The sequence below is a fragment of the Oryx dammah genome, unplaced genomic scaffold (assembly GCF_014754425.2).
Source record: "Oryx dammah isolate SB20612 unplaced genomic scaffold, SCBI_Odam_1.1 HiC_scaffold_1, whole genome shotgun sequence".
Classification (NCBI taxonomy): Eukaryota; Metazoa; Chordata; class Mammalia; order Artiodactyla; family Bovidae; genus Oryx; species Oryx dammah.
This window is the reverse complement of record NW_024070185.1, coordinates 61,286,791-61,310,315: the sequence shown is the minus strand read 5'-3', so window position 1 is coordinate 61,310,315 and position 23,525 is coordinate 61,286,791. Positions and strand designations below refer to the sequence as shown.

General features: G+C 49.3%; 1 protein-coding gene across 1 annotated transcript; it reads left to right on the top strand.

The window, feature by feature from the left end:
* The first annotated feature begins 930 nt into the window (after positions 1–930).
* IGFBPL1 (insulin like growth factor binding protein like 1) lies at positions 931–14,161 on the top strand. The gene is made up of 4 exons (XM_040226523.1): positions 931–1,378; positions 10,796–10,905; positions 11,589–11,705; positions 13,624–14,161. Exons 1-4 carry the CDS (start codon positions 931–933, stop codon positions 13,771–13,773), a joined length of 825 nt encoding a protein of 274 aa, XP_040082457.1. The 3' UTR covers positions 13,774–14,161.
* The last annotated feature ends 9,364 nt before the right edge of the window (positions 14,162–23,525 follow it).

Here is a 23,525-nt window from a genome sequence, read left to right as displayed (position 1 = left end):
TTTCCAGGCGAGAATACTGGAAGGGGTTGTCCTTTCCTCCTCCAGGGGATCTGGCGCACCCAGGGACTGAACCTCTGTCTCTTGCATCTCCTGCATTAGCAGGTGAATTCTTTACCACTGCGCCACCTGGGAAGCTCTTATGCAGCATCAAGGCGGCGCGGGGGGGGGGGCCGCCGCCGCTGGGGGGAAATGAGCCAGTAAAACTCCACTCCATTGATTGCACAAGAGGTTGATTTCAGAGATGGTAAGAGGCGGGGGAACTATGGGAAATACTGTGGGTAGAAAAACCAAGCACAAAGTAATGTATAGGGTATTCGTGTGTGTCTGTGTGTGTATTTAAAGGGAGGGGCTATGCAATCATACGTACTTTTATAAAAATCAAAATTCCTGGAAAGATACCCAAGAACCTGATTACAGGTGTGCCCTCTTGACACTAGGTTGGGGCATTGGGATATCAGGTGGAAGGGAGGTCCTCTTTTCATAGTTACATTCATTTGTTAACTTTGACATTTTAAGCCATATATTCCTTTTTTAAAAATAAAATTTGGGAAACTACTAAATGCAAAGTAAAATAAAAGAAAGCATCCTTCTGGATTAAGGGGCACAGTACTTTGAGCCAGCCTTAGATCCGGAGATTGTATATCCAATCCTTGATCTACTAGAGCGACCTTGGGCAAGTTCCCGCCCCTACGGGATCTCCAAGAGCCCACTGGTTGTCGAAGAGCGGATCTCAGAACATCCCTCCATCTCAGAGCCCAGGCCGGGCCAGCAGCCCACCCCGCTGCGCTAGTCTCAGCTGGGCAGCCGACTGCCAGCGCCCGGCGGTGCAGGCCCGGCCAATCAGCGGTCGCGGGGCGGGCGGGGTGGCGGCGCAGCGCGCGCAGAGAGAAGCTACGAAGCAGAGGCACCAGTGCCGTCCGGGAGCGGACCATGCCACGCTCACCCGGGCTCTTCCTGCTGCTGCTTGCACTGCAGCCGCTGCCAGCCCTGGGCCTCGGGCTCCGCAGCGCAGGCGGACGAAAGCCGGAGTGCGGTCCGTGCCGACCAGAGCGCTGTCCCGAGCCCGTGGGCTGCCCGGTGCCTGGCATCGTGGCGCGCGACGAGTGCGGCTGCTGCGCGCGCTGCTTGGGCGCCGAGGGCGCGAGCTGCGGGGGCCGGGCCGGCGCGCGTTGCGGCCCAGGGCTCGTGTGTGCGAGCCGCGCCGCGGGGGCCGCGCCCGAGGGCACCGGGCTGTGCGTGTGCGCGCAGCGCGGCTCGGTCTGCGGCTCCGACGGCCGGTCGTACCCCAGCGTTTGCGCGCTGCGCCTGCGCGCCCGCCAGGCGCCCCGCGCGCTCCCTGGCCACCTGCACAAGGCGCGCGACGGCCCCTGCGAATTTGGTGAGTCTAGCTTCTGCCCCGCGGTGCTGGGGCGAGTGAAAAAGAGGGACCCTGACCCTCTGGGGCGTGGGGTGAAGGATCTTTTGCTGCACAGCGGTGGACAGCTCTGCCCAGGCCTCAGTTTTCCCTATGGGGTCAGTTTTCTCACCTGGCCAGTTACTCAAGGAGACGGGGGTGAGGGGTGTGTCGGGGAGGGGGCAGGAATCCACATCCTGAACCCTCTCTTACCAAGCCCTTGGAGTCCCCAGTCACCTAGCTGGTCGTAATTTTGGTGAGCCTGCTGTCCCTTTTGGTACTTAAGTACTTACTGATAAAATCGTTTGCAGGTCTGGCATATTTGCCTCGGAAAGACTGAGAGTGTGGGAAGCAGAGTGTTCCCACTGGGTCCAGCTCCCTGGGGTCCCACCTTGGACCTGACGGGGGTGGGTTGTGTGAGTGAAGAGGGAGAGCAGATGGAGATGCTGGAGGAGGAGGAGGAGGAGCTGGAGCTGCAGATTGGGACAATGAAGTCTGGGGATCAGGGCACCGGGGTTCAGTGAGTGTGGAGTCCCGCCCTGCAGGGAATCTTGAAGAACCTCTCACCCAGGACAGGTAAAACCTTGGGAGACCTAAACTCTGAAGAGATTGTAGTGCCATCAGAGGCAGACCCCAGGTTTTATAAGACTGAAGTTTATAGAATTTGGAGGGTCCCACTTTAAGTAAGTGGTTCCACTTTAAGTAAGGGCTTCCCTGGTGGCTTGGAGGGTAAAGAATCTGCCTGCAAAATGGGAGACCTGGGTTCGATCCCTGGGGTGGGAAGATCCCTTGGAGAAGGGAACGGTTACCCACTCCAGTATTCTTGCCTGGAGAATTCCATGTACCGTGTAGTCCCTGGGGCTGCAGAGTCAGACACGACTGAGCGACTTTTACTTCACTCTAAGTAAAGTAATAGAAAATGATTAATTGCTTGGGACCTAAAAACAGAAGCTTCATTAACATCACAATAAAGCCATTTATGGGTGCCATATTTGCTCACTTTCTACATGTAATGTTTCAAAACCAAACAGAAATAAACCAAAATATTAGTATAGGGATGCCCAGTCAAGCACCCTGCTGGGCCATTAGATTTTGGAGAAATGCCCCTTGTCTAGGTGGTCTGGAGGGGAAGTGGAGTATAGGTGAGCTTGTGCCAGGGGAGTCCCAAGGAGGCCCACCTTTGGGGTTCTGGTCTGGGACTGGAGACCCAAGAGCAGATCTAAAATTCAGTGTCATGACTTAAGCTGTGACAAGGAAGCCTTGGGGGTGGGGGACGGCCTTTGGAAATTTGTAGTATTATCTTTCACCAAGAATCCCAGTTAGATGCCCTCAAGTCCTGGAGACCCAGTGGGTTGTTGGAGATGAGGCAAGAAGGCCCCTGTCTCTGGAAACTTGGAAATAATGTGCTGCCCACTGAGGGGTCTGAGGCAGCCCGGAGAGCACAGGCAAGTGACTGCTGGCTGTTCCGCACTGGGGCTCCCCATGGAGGAGAGAGCTGGCTGCTGCTTCCCTGGCTGCGGCTTTGGGCTGGGCCCTTGCAGGGGCTGTGTCAGCCCCCGTAGAGTCTCTGTTGAGCTCCTTCCACTTCGAACCTTTGTTTCTGCCCTGTGGCATTTAAACAGCCCTGTCTCCTTCCTTCTCCTTTCTGTCATCTGTTTTTACAATCTACTTTCCTCAGCAGTTAATTCTGCTGAGGCAAGTCTCTTTGTTCCCAGACAGGTAACACTTCCACTCCACATGCAGGAGACATGAGAAATGCTGGCCAGGTCTCCCGACTAACCGGTGCTGATGTTCTCAAATGATCCCTCCCTGGACTGGTACTCTGTTTCTAAGAGAGAGCTGCCTTGAAGGCATTTAGACCCAATCTACTATTACACGGAGGAGGCCGAGATCCTCGGGGCAGGGGACTCGTCCAGGGTGACCAGGGTGACCAGTAAAACCTGACTGGCTTCCAGGTCCCCAGCACCCTGTTCAGCACTGTTTCAGGATAGGACTTGAGAGTATTAAATTGGGCAGGTAGCGGTTGCCATGGTTACCAGAGTGTGGGCAGATGGAGGTCCCGTACCCCTAATTCATGGAAAATTACCAAATGACAAGTAAATGTGACAGCCCCTTCACTCTGATCTGTGGGCTCTGAGCCCACCACAGGCACAGGCCCCGGGAGTAAAGATGTTTATGGAGCCAAACACAAGTAATTCAGAAGCTGCTTTTAATGATCCCAGGAGTGACAGGCGTCAGGCCTCCGCACAGTTTAGCTTTCCTTCCCTACCAGCGGCTGTGTCATTGGCCACTACCCAGACCCCAGCACTATCATCCCATTGCGTTCTGTCCTGAAGTGTTTGTGTGGCCCCTGCTCTTGGGTCCTGGTGAAGCAGGAAGGTGTGGACCAGGGATCTTTTCAGCTAGGGAAAATGGCACCTCATTGTGTGCTGCCCTCGAGCCAGCCTTTATTCAGACAAGACGACGGGAGCACTTTCTAACAATGTCCCTGGGGACCTCGCTGCTTGATGGGAAACAGATCGAGTCAGAGCAGCAGCTGTTCTGCTTCAGTATTGGCAAGAAAGTCACCCCTCCCCTGTCCTCTCCTGTGCCTTCAATAGGCCAGCACCTGACTTTAAGGGAATGAAGCCTCCGTAAATATTAGGGTTCGCAGTGTGGGACGTGTTTGTACCCAAATACCTCTGGTGTGATTTCAGGCTTAAAATCTGACCTTTCCTCCTATGCTCTGAAATGCCCCAAAATTCGAATTATGAGAGTAATCCTGTGATCAACACACATGTATTGAAGACTCACTGGGCTCCAACATAAAAATAATTTTTGGCTATTGGAAATCGCTTTTGCATTCCATCTTCTTTCTTGATTTTTTACAACTACCCTGGCCAGGTCTCACTCCCACTTAATGGAAGGACAAACCAAGGCCGTTAGAAGAGAGTTTCCTGGAGTCACATGACTGGTTGCCGGCCGAGGTGGGGCTCCAGTTCCTGACTCTTTTCAGATGGAGTCATGTATCTATAACCTGCTGGCAACTTGATGAGAAAGGTGCTGCCAACTGGCTACCTTTGAATCTTTAGTTTCTCAGTCTGAATCCACCTTCCTTTTCCCCTCCAAGGCTCGCTGCTGGTGCCTCTGTTTCAGCACCTGGTGATGGCTCCTCAGAGGAACAGGGATAGCTTCACACAAGGGGAAGCAGCTGAGTGGCGCTTGAAAGATGAGTAGAAACTTCCTGGGCTGAGAAGCGGGGGCAGAGAGGCACCGCATAAACCAAGGCAAGGAGGTAGGAGCTCCTGGGGCAAGTGTGAACAGTGGAGCCATAGGCAATTCCCAGTGGGCTGGTTGGCAGAGGAGATGAGACCCAGAGTCGTCTGGGGCAGGCTCGTTGCGGGACTGGCGTGCCATGCTGCGGGGTGAACCTTCATTCTGTACTGAGGTATTGGTTCCATTTCTCAACAGTAAGGTGGTGGTGTCGTTAGTGTTTTGTTATCGTTACTTTTAAAAGCTGCTTTGTTCCATGTACCGTGATCGTTTGCTAGCACTGGGAGGAGGTTGGGGTCCTGCAGACAGCAGGTTGAGGTCGTGTTTTGAGTGCTGCGTTAGATAGGAATGGGGTACCATGCCAACCAAGCCCCTGAAGCACCAGTGAGCTATTGAGATCCTAAATCTTAGAAAATTCGCCTTGGTTGAAATTCCAGCTCCACTTAGAAATCTCAGCCTGTGCAAGGCCCGTGTTACCAGGTAACCAGGAGATGCAGCGAATGCCACTTTGTGAGAGGGACAAAGAAGGGGGGCCTCGTGCTCAAAAGCCTTTCATACTGAGGGAGGGGGCTTGAGGCGCACACTGCAGGGAGCCGGATTAAGCTGTTTCTGGTTCCACATGTAATGCGACTATTAGCATAAATTATCAGGGCTGTTCAGTGCGCTGATTATTAAACCCTTTGGTTGTGTGCTTTTCCATATGAGCAGATGGGTTCCTGGGAGATGACTTTTGATATTCTTTCTTTCCCAAGCACCATTAACTTTAGACAAATCTTGGAGGCATTAGGGAAGATCTTTTATTCCAGCCATCAAGGACATACTCAGTCCATGGGGTGGGGGCACAGCTCCCCACACACTATAGTAATAATGTCGATCCCTTTCATTTCTATAGATCCACCAGGTTAATAACACAGTCACATCCATTCTTTCCCTTCAGCCTGGAGGATGTGGGGCTGTGGTCATTATCCTCATTTGCAGATAAGGAGAAAATTGTTAGCAACTTGCTGGGTGGTTGGTGGCCAGACCCCCAGGCATTTTGGGTTTCCCTTGGTAGTGTTTGAGCTTCTCAGGTGGCTCAGTGAGTAAAGAATCCACCTACAATGCAGGAAAGATCCAAGTTCGGGCCCCAGTTTGGGAAGATCCCCTTGAGGAAGGCATGGCAACCACTCCAGTATTCTTGCCTGGAGAATCCCATGGACAGAGGAGCCTAGTGGGCTGCAGTTCACAGGGTCACAAAGACTCGGACACGACTCAAGCAACTGAGCACACAGGCACAGTCCTGTTTTGCCCACCCTCTGTGCTGTCTCTGAGGGTGTACACCTCGGTGACTGTTCTGTTCCCTGATGGGTGGGCTTGTGCCATCCCAGCATTTCCAGGGCTGTAGCTGACATGAGCAGAAGGAAGCAAGTGTTTAGCAAGGAATAGCTAGGGAGACAAAACCAGCAGATTCCCAGGCGGGGCTGACCAGGCACCATCCTCTCCTGAAAGCCATGTGACTCTTGCCAAAGGCCAGTGGAGAAGAGAGCCCTGGCTCTTCCAGGAGGGTGGCAGCTCAGGTGGCAGTGGGCCGGGGTCTCCAGAGAGAGGGCTGCGGGCCACGGCCTCTGGAGCCTCCGGGGAAGGGCTCACGGATAGCCCACTCCCCAGAGGCCAGTGGAGGGTCTCAGCATCTTCACAGAGACTACCCGTGGGGTAGCACACCCTGTGGAGTCTGCAGGTCCCTCCGTGCAAGCTGGAATTCTTGTGATTGTCCTCACAGGAGCCCCTGCGGAGGGCAGCGGGGGTAGAATGGACTCCTGTACCCATTTTAAAGAAGAAGAAACTGGGGTGTGGGCGAGACAGGACTGAGCCTGAGTTCCCAGGGTAGTCACGAGTTGCAGGGCCTCAGTGCCACACTTCAGTGAGCTCTTGGGAGCAGTAAGACTGGGAGCATCCTGCCAGGATTATGGACACACCACCCATTTCATGGTATCTTCACAAGAGCTGCTTCCTGGGGTGATGTTGGGAGGGTTTCATTTCTGTGCAGAGGAGTAAATGTGGCGGGCCTGAGATTGTTGTCCTTGGAAAGGCCCTCTGAGAATGTGGATGTGCGGAAGCGTCCCACCCTCTCCAGAATTGAGAAGAGTCACTCACTGCATGTGAACTGTACAATCCGCACGGTGTATGCTGCACACCTGCTTTCCTCTTGGGAATCTGGAGTTTTGGTATGTAGTAGGCAGAGGGTGCCTAGGGGACTGGCTCCCAATGTAAACCCTAGGCGCTGAGTGTCTAGCGAGCTTCCGTGGTTGTCACAGGTTGTGCTGGAGAATTAAGTGCCGCATCCTCTGTGACTCCACTGGGAGAGGCTTCTGAAAGCGTGCTCCTGGTTTCCTGAGCCTTTGCGCCATGAATCTCTTTTGCCTTCGCCGGTTTGCTTTGTCTCCTTTGTTGTAATAAATCCCACTGTGAATAAACTGTGCCAAGTCCCGTGAGTCCTTGTAGCAAGTCATTGATCCTGGGACTTGTCTTGGGGACCCCCAACACAATACCTTAGGAACTCATTCTTATTCTGGGATGGAGTCCATACGGCTAACATATGTTTCACCCTTAAAATTCATGTGGAATTAATGGAATCAGAGTGCCTAAGTCTGCATCCTTGCTCCCCCAGGTGCTTCACCTTTCTGAGCTTTGGATTTCTTATCTGTTAAGTGGGGCTAAAAGCACCTACTTCCCATGACTGGTGTGAAGACGAGAGGGTGTCGGACATGGAAGTGTCATCTCAGGAGAAGGCAGGATGTTATGGGACTGAGCCCCCTGGGCTCATAGTCTTACCCTGCTGTGTAAGGCTGGGTAACCCTGGCTAGCTCCCTCAGATGGCAGCTGGGGAGATTGCTGGAAAGATCAAATGGCTTAACCCTGTAAGCAGAAGGGTGGCATTATTACTGTCATGATGGGATTCCCAGGTGGCTCAGTGGTAAAGAATTCGCCTGCAGTGCAGGAGACACAGGCTCAATCCCTGGGTTGTGAATATCCCCCTGGAGCAGGAAATGGCAACCCACTTCAGTATTCTTGCCAGGAAAATCTCATGGACAGAGGAGCCTGGTGAGCTGCAGTCATGGGGTCACAAAGAGTTGGCCACGACTAAGCACACACACACACACACACACACACACTATCACGATAATGATGGCTGATTTCAAAGAGCTATTATGGATAAAAATCTCTAAATTTAAAATCAGATATGTTTAAATTAAAACTAGATTAAGCTACAGGAGGAAATTTTTTGGAATAACTGAACACTGCTATATCTTGAGTTATGGTAGTGGTTACACGGTGTATGCATTGTCAAAACTTAGAACTGTACACTAGAAAGAATGAATGTACTGTGTATACATTTAAAAATAAATCAAAGCTTGAATGTCACTTTATTGCCAAAAGCAGTGGGCTCTTTTGGAAAAGAAATGCTCTTTTCTGGCGTGAAACTAGTGGCAAAGGCAGTATTTCCGAGACGGTCTTTAACTGTAGTTATGGAAAAAGAGGGAAATGCAAGGAGAGAGAGAGAGAGATGAAATGTGATTTACTGGCTTATTCATTTAGGCTTGAAAGGGACTGATGAAATCTCATTTAAAATTTATGGCTCTGCATGAACGGAAGTAAAACGTGTTGATTGAGTGTCCCTTTGGAATCTATTGAGGGCTTTAGAATAAGATGCAGTTCTGATTGTTCCCACAGCGAGCCATTTGAGGACTGGTGTGGGCTCCGGGGGAGGCGATGCTGGCAGGAGGATATGAATAAATTAGACTGTCTTTGTTGTCCATTGCAGATGGGGCTCTGCCATAGAGCAGGGGTGCTGTGGTTCTTTGTGGTGGTTGGCAGGTGGCTGGGGTGTGTCGGGTGATGTTAGAAGCCTGGAAACCTTGGTTTATTCGGGGGACTGGCTACACTCGGGGTTGTGGGTAGAGGTGTGGTGCTTAGAGGGCATTCAGTTGGTCACAGCTGAAGGAGTGAGCTGATCGGCCTGAGGGGGAAGAAAACAGCCTGGGGTGAGGAGAGCAGGGTTTGTATCCAACTTACTGGAGGCCACTTGAGGTAACCAGGGCTCTATAGGGCTCCTGGCAACCCTGGGATCAATAAGTGGGAGTTACAGGATGCAGGTTTTAACTCCAGGTGAGGACAGCCTTTCTTACTAAAAGAGTCAAGGATAGAAGAGTCAAGGATAGAAGGGCCTGGCTTTATAAGTAGTGAGCTCTCCATCACTGGGAGCATGCAAGTGGAGGCTAGATGAGTCCATCACAGACTGTCAGGCACATGCTTTGGGGAGTTGGGGCTCTCCAGTTTGAAATAAGAAGCTCCAAGACAGCTTCCCAGAGACCTTTTGGCATCAGTTTGACAGGGTCTGTTTCCTAGTCTGTCTAGAGGGTCCAGACCTGTCTCATTTCTGCGCCCTTTCATTCCTTCCCTCCATGCTCTTCATCCAGCCTTCTGTCTCTCTCCCTTTGTTCTCCTTTTTCACTGCAGCCTCACCTTGGCTGGGAAAGGCCCTTTCCTTCTCCAAGGCTGGCCTGTGGACGGCAGAGGGCATGTCCATCAGTCACCAGGCAAAGTGCCAAGAGTCGTGGACTCTGCAGTTTGATGCCCAGGGATGAATGTGTTTACTCTTTTATTGGTCATGTGTTTCTTTGCGGAGTCATCTGTTTGACAGGCCTACCCTGCCCCGCACTTGCACACTGCTACCTTAAACCCTCCCTTTCACACTCAGCACGTACTAAAATCAGCTCAGGGGCTATTATCCTCATCTCAGAAAGATCCCCTGGAGGAGGGCATGGGAACCCACTCCAGTGTTCTTCCCTGGAGAATCCCATGGACAGAGAAGCCTGGCAGGCTACAGTCCATAGCATTGCAGAGTCGGACACAAGTGAAGCGACTTAGCACACACACCTCCCCATCTTACAGACAGCAAACCTGAGCAGAGAGCGTTCTCTTGGCCAGGCCTCCTCATTGCACCTCCCCAAGACCACACTGGCCTCAGCTGTGAGGGTGGGCTGGGGAGACCAGATGAAGCACCTGCACGGTGAGGCAGACTGAGATTCAGCAGGTCAAAGGGGGCAGGTCCCTGGTACTGCACTAGGACACACCCCCAGGCCCTCAGGATGGGCAGCTGTGGTGCATCCCAAATAGAGGACAGGCAGGGCAGGGTGGGCAAGCATGCTGAGGGCCAGATGGAGGGCCTGAAGGCCAAGACAGCTGGGCTTACTTCTTTTAGGCCCAGTGTAAGCAGAGTAGGGGCTGGCCACAGGGAGAAGGACAAACAAGTGCGGAGTATCAGCTAAGAACATCTAACTCAGGACTTCCCTGGTGGTCCAGTGACTTTCCCAATGCAGGGCGCTGGGGGTTTGATCCCTGTTCGGGGAACTGATCCCACGTGCCGCAACTAAAGATCCAGTGCCACAACTAAGACCCAAATAAATGATAAAATAACCATTTAAAAAAGAATGTCTAACTCAAATGCCATGTGCTTTCCCGTCCCACCTGGCAAGCCCACGCCCTCCAACTTTTCTGTAAAGTCCTGGCAGCCTAGCACCGCATTGCCCAATTCCCTGATTTACTTTTCTCTGGCAGTAGCAGAGGCTCAGCATCCATGCCCGCAGTTTTGCCCTTGAGGATGGGGATGGGGAGGTTGGTGGAGCCTGTGATATGCAAATGAGCATCTTGAACCGCAGGGGGTCTCAGCAGGGGGTGAGGGCAGCTGTGCTTTGTGGCATTATTCTTTGAACGCCCTCGATGCAGAAGGAGAAAAGCCCATCTGTTAGAAGACACCAGCCCCTCCCAGAGCCTGTCACCCTGTCGTGTCGTTGAGCTGTAAGCAGATGGCAGCTGGGAGGGATCCTGGGAGGGGTCCTGGGAGGGAGTGTGATGAGACCACAGACAGAAGTCGTCTTTCCGCTCTGGATCCCTGTTTTCCTGTTGGTAGAACAGAGGCAATGAAGGATGAGATGAAGGCATCCTTTCAGGTCTAAGGAGCGCTCCCTTCTAGGATTCCTTGCCTCTGAGTGTGTCCTTTCCGTGTGGGGAGGGCTCACCTGCCCTAACATGTTATGTGCAGGCAGGGGATCTCAGAGGTGAAGGGCTTGGCCAGGGTCAAGGTTGTCTTCCCTTGTCTTTTTCTCCCAGCTCCTGTGGTCATCACCCCACCCCAGAGTGTTCACAATGTCACCGGGGCACAGGTGTACCTGTCCTGTGAGGTGAGGGCTGTGCCCACCCCAGTTGTCACGTGGAGAAAGGTATTTATATCCAAGAACTTCTCTGCATGTGTGTGTGTGTGTGTGTGTGTGTGTGTGTGTGTGTGTGTGTGGCTGGAGGAAGGTATAAATGTTTTTAAGTGTGTGTGTGTGTGTGTGTGTGTGTGTTTATCTCTTATGTGAATTGGAGGATTACAAAAAATATGTTTCATTCCTCTGCCTCCAGATTTATGATTTAAAACTTTTACCCCAGAGAAGGGGTGTGGCTGTTTGCTTCCTTTGCCACTCAGCTGTCCAGGAAGTTCTGCTGTTTATCTAGCCTAGGTCTGCTGAGATGAAGTTAGAGCCTCATCTACTGGATCTGGGTTTTAGAAAGACTTTGTTGGTGGTAGGTGACCTGATCCTATCCTAAAACTAGATCTTCCTGCAGCTCAGTTTTTGAGAGATGGAGATGAGTACAGCCTATGTTGTTTCCTTATCTTAACAGCCCTGAGAAGGGCCATGAAATTCTGGTGGTGGTGATGTCTGTATCTCTGCTGTCCAGCAGGGGGTGCTGCCTGTACATATATTCAGGCTTAAGAAGAAACTGATGTTTAATAGGAATGAGATACTAGGGTCTCAGCCTTCAAGTCAGCGCGAAGGTGAAGACAGTGAGGATGTCTGTGGGCTGGTCCTTATTCAGAAATGATTTTCTAAATCACTCCTGGTTTTTCTGTCTTCTGTAGGTCACACGGTCTCCTGAGGGCACCCAGGTAATGGAGGACCTGCCTGGGGACCACATCAACATAGCTGTCCAGGTGCGAGGGGGCCCTTCTGACCATGAGGCCACGGCCTGGGTTTTGGTGAGTATCTTATTTGTTGATATTCATGGGCTTCCCTGGTAGCTCAGCTAGTAAAGAATCCACTTGCAATGCAGGAGACCCCGGTTCAATTCCTGGGTCAGGAAGATCTGCTGGAGAAGGGATAGGCTACCAACTACAGTGGTCTTGGGCTTCCCCGGTGGCTCAGCTGGTAAAGAATCTGCCTGCAATGTGGGAGACCCGGGTTCAATCCCTGGGTTGGGAAGATCCCCTGGAGAAGGGAAAGGCTACCCACTCCAGTATTCTGGCTTGGAGAATTCCATGGGCTGTATAGTCCATGGGGTCGCAAAGAGTTGGACACGACTGAGTGACTTTCACTTCACTGGCTGTTATTGACTGGCCCTTATAAAGCACCTTTTATATTTCTGTGACACATTACACCTTTCAAATGTTCTTATCCACTTCTCCCTGGGCTCTACAGTAACTGTGAGGAAAGCAGGGCAGGTAGTATAATGCCTGAGAGCAGAAGTGATCTCACTGGTAGGCAGAATGTGGCCTCAGAAAGATGTCCATGTCCTAATCCCTGGAACTGGTGGATGTGTTATATGGCAAGAGGGGAATTCTCAAGAGGGGAATTAAGGTTATTAATCAACTGACTTTAATAAAGTTATCCTGAACTATCTAGGTGGGCCTGATACAATCACAGGAGTCTTTTAAATGTAGAAAAGAGAGGCAGGGGAGAGAGCCAGAGATGGCAGTGTCAGAAGACATGAACTACTATTGCTGGCTTTGAGGAAGCAGGAAGGAGCCACAGGCTAAGGACTACAGGCAGCCTCTAGAATGCTTCCTTTAGGGCATCTGGAAAGAAGACAACCCTGCTGATACCCTGACTTTAGCCCACGGAGACCCATTTGGACATCTGACTTCAAGAGGTGTACTTAGTAAGTTTGTGCTGTCTTAAGCCGTTAAGCATGTGGTCATTTGTAACAGAGCCATAGAAAACTAATACACTTGACTAAGAGCACACGGCTGGTAAAGGGAGTAGCAAGGGTGGGGGGCGGGGTGTGGACAGGACATTCCCATCCTCCTCCAGGGCTCTGCCATGCCACATGCAGCGGTGTGGCTGAGAAGAGGGAATGCCCTGTGATTGAAAGGGTGATGGAGTAAGGAGGTAAGAGCCCACGTGGGGCTAGTCACTCTACCTCCCTGAGCTTCAGGGTCCACAGCCATAGAAAGGGGGCTTTGGACTGGACCATGTCTGGTGACCCTAACAGTCTGTGACTTACCGGTGAGTCTCCTGTAATGTGAGGATAACGATGCTCCGCTTCAGCCATGATGGGACCAAAATGAGACAGGGTGCATAAACCCTCTCAGGTCTGAAGTGACTCACAGTTGAGAGACGCTGTTCTGATGAGAGAAAGCAAGAAAGGAGGGTGCTGCTGTGGGTCTGCTCTGCAGGGGTGTGAGATGGCTCTCCAGAGTGCCCTTCTGATTCCGTCCCCGTCTCGGGCAGGTTTGGCAACTTCTCCACCCAGCTCAGAGGCTCAGGATGCAACTGGGTCCATGGCTTTTTCAAATCTAACACACTCCCCTGCTTTGTTACAAGGAGAGGCAGGGGAAAGGTGTTATTTTGTCCATGGGGTCACAAAGAGTCAGACCTGACTGAGTGACTGAACACAGACACATTTTCCTTAGAATCTGAACCTGTCACCTTCAATAAGAGGACCAGGTTGCTCTCAGTAAAAGGCAGGATGCAGGAAACATTAAAATGAGAGCCAGGATACAGAGGGTACTGAGAAGGAAGCTTAACTCTGTCTCAGCAGCCAAGACAAGAAGAGAAATAAGAGGGTGAACTCAGTCTTATTCCAAAAAGCTGTAAGTGTTCAGGATCATTATGAACTAAGTAAGTGATTTTGCTGTGTCATATGTGACTGTATAAACTTGCCTGTTTAACTTCTAGATCAACCCTCTGAGGAAGGAAGACGAGGGGGTGTACCAGTGCCATTCGGCCAACGCAGTTGGGGAGGCCCAGTCGCATGGCACGGTGACCGTGGTGGATCGGAGTCAGTACCGAGCACCCCGCTTCCCAGCTCCAGACGACCGCCTGTGATGGGGGCACGTGCGTGTTTCAAGTCATCTGAGTTTGTACACCTCTGTCACAAGAGGTTGAGATGAGTTATAAGATGCATAATAAATAAGAAGAAAAATACTGAATTGAGGGAAACAGAGGAATGCAAACCAAGAGCAGAACATATCACAGTTGGCAGGTAGACTCTGGTGTGTTCTACACATATATCACGCTGGGCTTCCCACTAGCATGCCAAGTCAAGAGCTGTGAACGTTAGGGGTGTCCAGGTGAAAGAGACCACTATTTTTTTTTTTATTTTTTTCTGTTTCTGAGGCTGAATGGAATATTTCCTCCAAGTCTGCGCTGTGAGGGTGCTGAGAGGGCAGACATGGTCACTGTGACAGTGCCCGGGTAAAAACATGCACAAAGAAAACAGTCTGAGCTTCATGGTTCTGTTCCCTTATGCGTAGCTCTGCAAGTAGATAGCAGAGAAGGCAATGGCCCCCCACTCCAGTACTCTTGCCTGGAAAATCCCATGGACGGAGGAGCCTGGTGGGCTGCAGTCCATGGGGTCTCGAAGAGTCGGACACGACTGAGCAACTTCACTTTCACTTTTCACTTTCATGCACTGGAGAAGGAAATGGCAACCCACTCCAGTGTTCTTGCCTGGAGAATCCCAGGGATGGGGGAGCCTGGTGGGCTGCCCCGTAGGTCGCACAGAGTCGGACACGACGGAAGCGACTTAGCAGCAGCAAGTAATTAGAGCTTCTAGAAACAGGGAGGAAAATGTAAGGTGTAAAATCGTCAAACAGAAATTCAGTTAGGAGATGGCTCTTACAGTTGCCCTCCTAATACTTTTAGTTTTTTATATATGTGTATTATTTATATGGCTCAGCAGTAAGGAATCTGCCTACCAATGCAGGAGATGCAGGTTTGATCCCTGGGTCAGAAAGATCCCCTGGAGAAGGAAATGGCAACCCACTCCAATATTCTTGCCTGGGAAATCCCATGGACAGAGGAGCCTAGTGGGTTAAAGTCCTTGGGGGTCGCAGAGTTGGATAAGACTTAGTGACTAAACAACAACAACAACAAATAGAAACATTTATGTATCAAAAAGTCAGGTATCAGGATTTTTTTCCTTTATGTATATTTATGTATATACACGTGAATATATATATGTTTCATATTTTAAATATATGTATAAGTATATAATTATATTTTAAAAACAGAAATAATACCAGGCTATGAATATAGTCTATTATAGTTGAGTTTTCAAAAGAAGTCACAAAGAGTAATGGAATTTTAAGCCATTGCCACTGCCCAGCTCTTGAGTTTTCCCTGCAGCTTTCAGAATAGGCTGGCTCTTGCTTGCATAACTCCGGGGACACAGAGCTCTGTACCACCAAAAAACCATCTGTGGATTTTTCCAGTAATTGAAAGTTCTTCCTCATATTACACTGGAATCTGCCTCTCTGAAATGCCCACCCATAGGTCTTATATGTAATTCTGGGATCCCCATAGGCACCTCTGCTCCCACCAGCACCCCTCCTGGCTGGGGAGAGATTTAAAGTTAGGGTCATTACCCCCACCTTCTGTCTAACATGTAGTTGAGTATAACAGAGCAGGCTTCTTTTCTCTAATTTTTTTTTCCCCCTCTTTTCTTCTAGGGTCTTAGAAACTTCATCACAGGATGATGGAAAAGTCAAGTCATGGATCATTTCACTTTGTGAAGAATTAGAAAAACTGTGTTTGTAGGTGACCCCTTTTGTATGTTTTTAAGTATTAGATGCAAACTAGATTCGTATGCAGATGTAGTTTTTAGCAGAGCAAACAAACCTTGGGAAAACAGACTGCATGTAGCCTTTTTATACTTTTGAAATGAACAGCTCTGTGAGAATTCTTTTTAGCTTCTCCCTCCAAGGGAAGGTCACATTTAAGTCCATGTAATTCTATAGGGCTGGACCGAAGTGTGTCAGCTGTGACTCTGCCTCATTTGTCTATGGTTGATTAGTGGAGCTCTGTGATAGACAGTGTGTGTTTTAGGAGGAGGGGGAAGGTCTTGCTGTCCTCTGCCTGACCCCTAACTTGCTGTGTGATCTGCCCTCCCTCTCTGGGCCTTGGTCTCTTCAGCTGTGAATGTGCTATTTGGACTGTATGTAACCTATGTCCTTTCAAACACTGCCATCCTGGAGTAAGATGGTCCTACAGAAAAAATATGAGAAGTGTAGTCTCAGCATTCTTTTAAAAATAGTATTCCCTCAAAAACAAATGCATTGCTTCACATGAGGGTATGGAGAGCTGGCTATAGCTTATCTATTCCTGCTATTTTCCCATTTTAAAGAGATTTAGTCCTACATGGAACACTTAACCAGGCTCAGAGGCTGGGTATTTGGGGACTAAGATATCCACTTATTAACAAGCCCAGCATTCTTTAACCAAGCAGGCAGTGGAGACTTGGCTTTTGGACATCAGATTGTAAAAAAAAGGAGTCAGCTGCTCTCTCTGGGCTGTAGATTAGAGTGCAGTAAAGTATATTTTACTTAGAGATGTTCTGAGTTCACCCAGAAACAAAACTTGCTTGCTTTTTTCTTAAGAAAGACAGATGGAGAGTATTTAATATCTGGCTAAAGAAATAGATCCCCTGGGTGATGAGTAAAATTCTTTAAAATCAAAATTGGGATCTCACATGTGGATAGTTGTTAAATTTCACGAAACACTTCTCTGTCTGCGGTCACTTCCCATCTCTGGGATGGCAGGTAGGATGCGCATTAATGTCCCTCCCCCTTTACAGATGAAGAAACCAAGCTCTGAGAGCACAGTGCTTGCCTGAGGTCTGAAAGCCTCTGAGAAGGACTGGAGCTGAGGGCGCCTGGTCCCCTGGCACCGTTTCCACTCCATGGTGCTACTTCTCAGAACAATTTGTATCCTTGGGAAGGAAGATGCTGCCAGTTCCATGGGTTTCAGGGATTCTCCTCAAGGTCTGTCTCAACTTTTAAACCAACACTCTCATGACGCTCACTTTGAGCATTGCATTTTGGAGTCTTTTTGGAATTGCATTTTCTTCCTTTAAGCCTGGCTATTCTGCATCTGAAATGTTGGGGTGGCATCACCCTAACGAACACAGCAGGGGACTGTCCCGGAACTCCAGAAACATGAGGTTCATTTGGGAATGCGTCTGTATCTTGCTGGGTGACCCTGAGCAAGTCCCCTTCAAAGTAGGGAATGAAACTAGATCAGTGGTTTTCAAACTTTAAAACATTGGAACCCCTTCTTTGAATAAAGCCAGAACTGAAATTGATCACAAATGGGAGGCTGTGCTTGTCTGTTGGAGGCTGGGCCTTCTAGGGGACCAGCTCACATCCCCTTCCTACACAGCACACCAGCCCACCCCCGTGAGAGTGACTTCTGTGTCCAAGTCTGTGGTTACTTCCTCTGTGATTTGAGTGACTGGGAGATGGCTTGGGAAGACACTTAGTGAAACTATGTCAGAGGAAAAGGGAACTGTGGCTGGGGAGAACAGCATCATGCATTTGCTGATAAGCGCATTCAGCAAAATCAGTTGAATCACCTCAAATTTGCCCGGTGAGAGCTGGATGTGGACCCAGAGAGCAGGATGGATGGAGCCCTTGGGTGACAGGGCCGAGCATCAAGGCTGCAGGAGGCCGGGTTCAGCATTGTAATGATGTATGAAAGTAATAATGTTACACTGTGTGAAGTTTCCACCAAAACCAAAAACGTAGATTAATATGATTGTTCCTACCTAATCACTTTTCCACTGTGAGAGCCCAGGACCTCTCTGAGGCTAAACAGATATGTGCTGTGAGTTACCATTCAGAAACAGAACTCCCTCAGAGCCTGAGTTTTCTACCCTATTTTGATACATGTGATGATGTCACATAACCCTTGCACTCCAAAAATAACTGTTTTTAGGGACAATCTTTGTGGTTTCTGTACTTGAAACTGCTGTAGGTGGATCCAGGCCCCGCTGATACTTCTCCGTCATTCCTTATGTATCATGCCCTTTTTTTTTTCCCTGCTTGCCCACATCAGCTGCTTTCATCAGAATCTTCCTTACCTCTCACATCTGGGCTGTGGTTACAGTCCTGCCTGGTCATCTTGCTTGCAATTCTTAGCAAGCCCTAACTAATCACCTACTGCCAGACTGAACTTTCTCACTGCCTCTGAACTGGTGTCTCCCACTGTATAAGGCTCAAATGGTAAAGAATCTGCCTGCAATGTGAGAGACCCAGGTTCAGTCCCTGGATTGGGAAGATCCCCTGGAGAAGGGAATGGCAACACACTCCCCTATGGAGAATTCTATGGACAGAAGAGCCTAGCGGGCTACAGTTCATGGGATTGCAAAGAGTCGGACACAGCTGAGCTACTAACACTTTCACTTTTCACTGTTGAACTCATTCACTTAGATTTGCCTTCTGCTACCTCCCACATGCACCCAGAATAGCATTCTCCAGAGAACAGAAGGGTGCAAACACTGGCGATATGAAGGTGTGTGCGACCTGGGCCTTGCATTCAGGTGAGACTGAAGTGGGGATGAGTGGGGCAAGGTTGCCATCCTGCCACACAGCACAAAGTGTCTGCTTTGTGATCAAAGTAGGGGGAGATCAAGAACACTTCCTGGAAGAGGTGCCATCTGAGTGGGGGATGGAAGTGAGTGTGGGAGACTCTGGGCTAGGCAAGGAGCACACAAAAGGAAGAGGGGTGGGGAAGTCAATGTAGTTTGTGCATGGGGACTAGTGACTGGCGGTGGAGCTCTAGTGGCAGGTGGGTTTTTGGCTACACCCCTAAGTGTCATCAGAAGAGGTTGGAATTATGCTATAAGAAGTGGGCCTGAATCTCAGTCTTCTGTTGTCAGCTGGGTTATAACTGGGCTTGAGGAAGAAGTCAAAAAGCTAGTGTTCAATCCCAAAGGTATTCACTTTCCATCTTAAACAGAAAAGGGTGGTTTTCTTTTTTAATGATTTTTTTTCTTCAAGTTTTAGGGTGAAATGAATCCTGTCTGAAAAAAATTGCCTTCCCCTCTCCCCTAGAGATGCATGACGCAAAAGAAATTAATAAGAGTGAGCAAATCAGTTGACAGTGAACAGTCTCCCTCTAATGAATTTCCTCATCCCCAGCCTTCACCAGAGCCTCTTGAACATTAAATCAGAGAATCATTATTATATGATATTTTAATTAATTAAGGGAAGAGAAAGTGCTATAGTGTCTGCAGCTGAATAATGAATTCAGAACTGAATACACTTGCCCACTCTCACCTCAAGTCAACACCTCTCTCCTGGGGCGTGAATGTTTCTACAGTCAGGGCTGCCTCTGAGTTCAGCCTTGACTGTGCCTGTGTCTCCTTTCATTGTGGCTGCTTCTTCCTTATCCTGATTTCCCCCATGATATTAGGGAATGGTTGGATGTCAGGAGAAAGAGTAAAAATCATTAGTATCAATACGAGGGAGTGGGGTGGGGATGGGGAACAGAAGCCTCTCTCATCTCCATTGGTAAATCCACCCAGCACACACATCCGCAGAGGACCAACTGGGACCCGGGCCCTGCTTGGTGCTGAGGGATCTACTGTTGCTCACACCCCCAGAGTCGCAGCCCTGGCTCAGAGAGCTGGACCTGTCTCTTGCTTCTGAAGGTGCCCCACTCATTCCTCAGGAAGAACAGGCATTAGCTTTGAAGCTGAAAGACCCAGAACCAAGGTCAAGCCCTCCCGTGGTCTGTGGGCCTGGGGCACTTCCCTCTACTCTAGGAGCCTTCTCCTCATCAGTTCAGGGAGGTCAGCATCACTGCCCTGTGCTGCTGCCCTGAAAGTCCCATGTGGGAACGGATGGGCACTGTCCACTCTGAGGGCTGTGTGCCTGGTGGCGAGGATGCAGGGAGAGAGGTCAGACATGCTGGAGGTCTATGGGAGACATAATGGGACAGAAAATCAAACCCATTTCATTATATACTCACTAACAAACAGCTACCACCAGGCAAGACTAAAAGTATGATGGTGCTATGAGTTCAAAGAGGCCAGAGATGGCTTGATTGAGATGGTCAGAGAAAGCATCCTGGGGGAGGAGGGTACCTCCAGAATGGTTCCCCGGCAGATGGGTCCCCAGCAGGGCTCCGAGACAATGGGCTGACTTTGGGAGAGGGAGGAAGGCGCAACAGCATAAGCAAAGTTGGAAGGTAGGCGTGAACAGCCCCAAGGAGGATTAAACTCTAAAAGCATCTTTGTAAGAAACACTCTAACCACTGTGCACGCCTGCAAGGAGGTGCTGTGGGTGGTGTGCCAGAGTGAGCTGTCCTCTGTCTGAAACCTGAGGACAACATGAAGTATTCCCATAATTAAGTAGCCTTCAAATTAATTAACAAAGTAGCCACCAGAGGTCAGTCTCACACCCATAATACAACCAACCCAAACTGAAGTTCTTAAATGGCCTGGAATCTGGGTGATGGAGCGGCAGCCCCGATGGCTCCAGCAAAGAAGCTGGGTGTTTGGGATTGTTTGGCATGGCTGTGGGCGCTACAGACTTTGGCGTTTCATTAGATATACTCTTAGTGTGACTCCCTCTCCCCTATCTCCTGGACCCAATGCTAATGTGTGTGTTACTCAGAAGGGGGGTTGCCCACACCAACAAGCAATTCTCAGACACCAGCAGGGAGTGGAATTCAACTCAGTTCTGACACTATCTACCCAGAGATGGGGACAGGGCCACTGGACGTCTCCCCACCCTACACACCCCGAACTTCAGATACCAGTCACAAGTTCAGGTTGTCACCTGTACTTCTGACTGACAAGCTTGGATTGGAGATTCCCATGAACCCCTCTTTGCTTGGGTTCAGTTAATTTGCTAGAGCATGGACTTCAGGAATCATTTTACTTACTAGAGCTCCAGTTTATTCACAAGAGAATGTAATTCAGGAAGTCAGCCAGACAAGATGTACATGGACAAGGTATGGAGCTCCCACACCTTCTCCAAGCTCCCCTCTCTCCCTGGAGTCTCCACATGTTCACCAAAACTTCCTGAAGCCAGTCTTTTGTGGTTTTATGGAGACTTTGGGACAGACATGATTGATTAAATCATTGGCCATTGGCAATTGATTCAACCTCCAGCCCTTCTCCCCTCCTGAGAAGTCAGAGGGGTGGGACTGAAAGCTCCAGACCTCTGATTCCAAGGTTGATTCTCCTGGCAATTAGCCCTCATGCTTATGGCCCAAGAGACACTTCATTAACATAACAAAAGATGCCAGCAATCCCACTCCTGGGCAGATACCCTGAAGTAAAGTCGCTCAGTCGTGTCTGACTCTTTGTGACCCCATGGACTGTAGCCTGCCAGGCTCCTCTGTCCATGGGATTTTCCAGGCAAGAATACTCTGCTGCTGCTGCTAAGTCGCTCAGTTGTGTCCGACTCTGTGCGACCCCACAGATGGCAGCCCACCAGGCTCCCCCATCCCTGGGATTCTCCAGGCAAGAACACTGGAGTAGGTTGCCATTCCTTCTCCAATGCATGAAAGTGAAAAGTAAAAGTGAAGTCGCTCAGCCATGTCTGACTCTTAGCGACCCCATGGACCACAGCCTACCAGGCTCCTCTATCCATGGGATTTCCCAGGCAAGAGTACTGGAGTGGGGTGCCATTGACTTCTCCAGAATACCCTGAGAAAACCATAATTCAAAAAGACACAAGCACCTCAAAGTTCATAGCAGCACTGTTTACAATAGCCAGCACATGGAAGCAACCTAAATGTCCATCGACAGATGAATGGATCTTGATGTGGCACACATATACAATGGAATATTATTCAATCGTAAAAAGGTAAGAAATTGGGTCATTTGTAGAGACATGGATGGACCTAGAGTCTGTCATACAGAGTGAAATAAGTTAGAATAAAACAAATATCGTATATTAACACATATATGTGGAATCTAGAAAAACGGTACAGATGAACCTATTTGCAGGGCAGGAATAGAAATGCAGTCATAGAGAATGAACCTGTGGACACAGGTGGAGGAAGGTGGGGTGAACTGGGAAATGGGAATTGACGTACGTGCACTGCCAGTTGTAAAACAGAGAGCTGGGGGAATCTGCTGTATAGTGTAGGAAGCTCAGTGAGGGGAAGATGGTGGGTGGGGGGTCCAAGAGGAAGGGCGTGCGTGTATACATACAGCTGATGCACTTCATTGTACAGCAGAAACTAACACAACACTGTAAAGCAACTATACCCCAGTAAATTTTTTTAATTACGAAGTAAAGACAACTTTATCACTCTGGTCACATAGGTAAATTCCAAAGGTTTTAGGAGCTGTGCCAGAAATGGATGAAGACTGAATACATACTTATAATTGATGGTATCACAACTCCCTTCTGGCTCATAGCATAGGCACATGGGAAAATGATTCCAGATGAGTTGCATACAAAATTTCTCAGCTTCCCTTTCCTTATCTGATAAAAGGGGTAACCCTACTGCCTACTTGATAGGATTATTATAAGACTTCGAAAACACTGTAAGGCATAGTGATCGACAAGGCACTTGTTTTACGTTTTTTGAGTGGGTGGAGGTCCTGGAACTGCAGTGTTTATGACCAAGTGAAGTCATGCAGGCAGTGTCTACATTTGGCAATATTGCCCGGTTCAACCTCCCTGTTCACACCTGTCTGCATTCAGAGCAATGGTGATGAGTGCTGAGAGTCTGCAGAGGCTGCGCTGATTGGGAATCTGACCTATGTGACTCCTCACTCTCAGAATTTCAGGGTGAAGTGAGGGGCTACAGTCCATAGGGTAGCAAAGAGTCAGACAGACTGCAGTGACTTAGCATACACACACGAGGGACCTAGAAGATTATCCTTTCCCAGTCCCACTCTGCACTGGGATGCCCTCTATCAAACTCTTCTTTGGTTTAGAAGTATTGAGAAGCAAGTGAGGGATGGATCTTTTAACTTATTGAGATGTTGCACATTAGTGATTAGAGGCCCCACCAACCCAGCCACCCAGGCACTCGTGTCCCTACTTCACAAGAAACTTTCACTATTGTGCAAAGTGTCAACAGCCTCCAAGAGAAATAGGTAAAAGGTGCACTTCAGGGGGCAGTAAGAGTCACTCCAGTCTTAGTCAAATGGAAAAAGGGGGCCCTAGGAAGCAGAGATGAGGGGACAAATCGGACACTGACTCCATAGGAAGCAATTTCAGGCCAACTCCAAGGTGGGATACTGAACAAAATCACCTTGATGCCTAGGTGAGACATGGGGTATTAAAGAGATGATGAGGGTGCGTTCACAAGGCTGAGTGGACCTAAAAGTATGGTGAGCCATGGGCAGCAAGTTCTAGAATGGAAGACAAGGAGAGAGGGAATCGGCATTGTTTCTGTATCATGCTGTAGCTGACTTTGACTCACTCCCATCAGTTGGGGAATGGAGTTGTGAGACTAACAACAAACATACTGAACTCTCAGGTCTGCAATTCCTCAAACCCCAGGGTGTCAGGATGGCCTTGATGTTGAGTTTGGCTTGAGGGCTGGTGTGTTTTGGTGAGAGTTGGAGGGACAATGCCAGTGGAAGCCTTAAAATGAGACCTCGAATAGATTCGCTCTAGGCAGAAGCCAGCACTTTTATCTCAAGGTCTTAAAGTTGCACTTTGTCACCCAGGTGAGAAAAAACAAAATCAAAACTAGAAGTATTATGCAGGGGATTATTGACTATTGGGGTCCCTTCCATCCCTAAGACTCTGTAAAATGTTCATCAGCAAGAGACTATTGATACAAAATAGATTTGCAAGCAGAATGTGTGAGCTTGTTTTAAT

Coding starts and splice junctions, on each gene's coding strand:
- IGFBPL1 (XM_040226523.1), top strand. CDS start 931: ATGCCACGCTCACCCGGGCTCTTCCTGCTGCTGCTTGCACTGCAGCCG. Junction 10,906..11,588: donor CAGTTGTCACGTGGAGAAAG/GTATTTATATCC, acceptor TGTCTTCTGTAG/GTCACACGGTCTCCTGAGGG. Junction 11,706..13,623: donor AGGCCACGGCCTGGGTTTTG/GTGAGTATCTTA, acceptor TTTAACTTCTAG/ATCAACCCTCTGAGGAAGGA.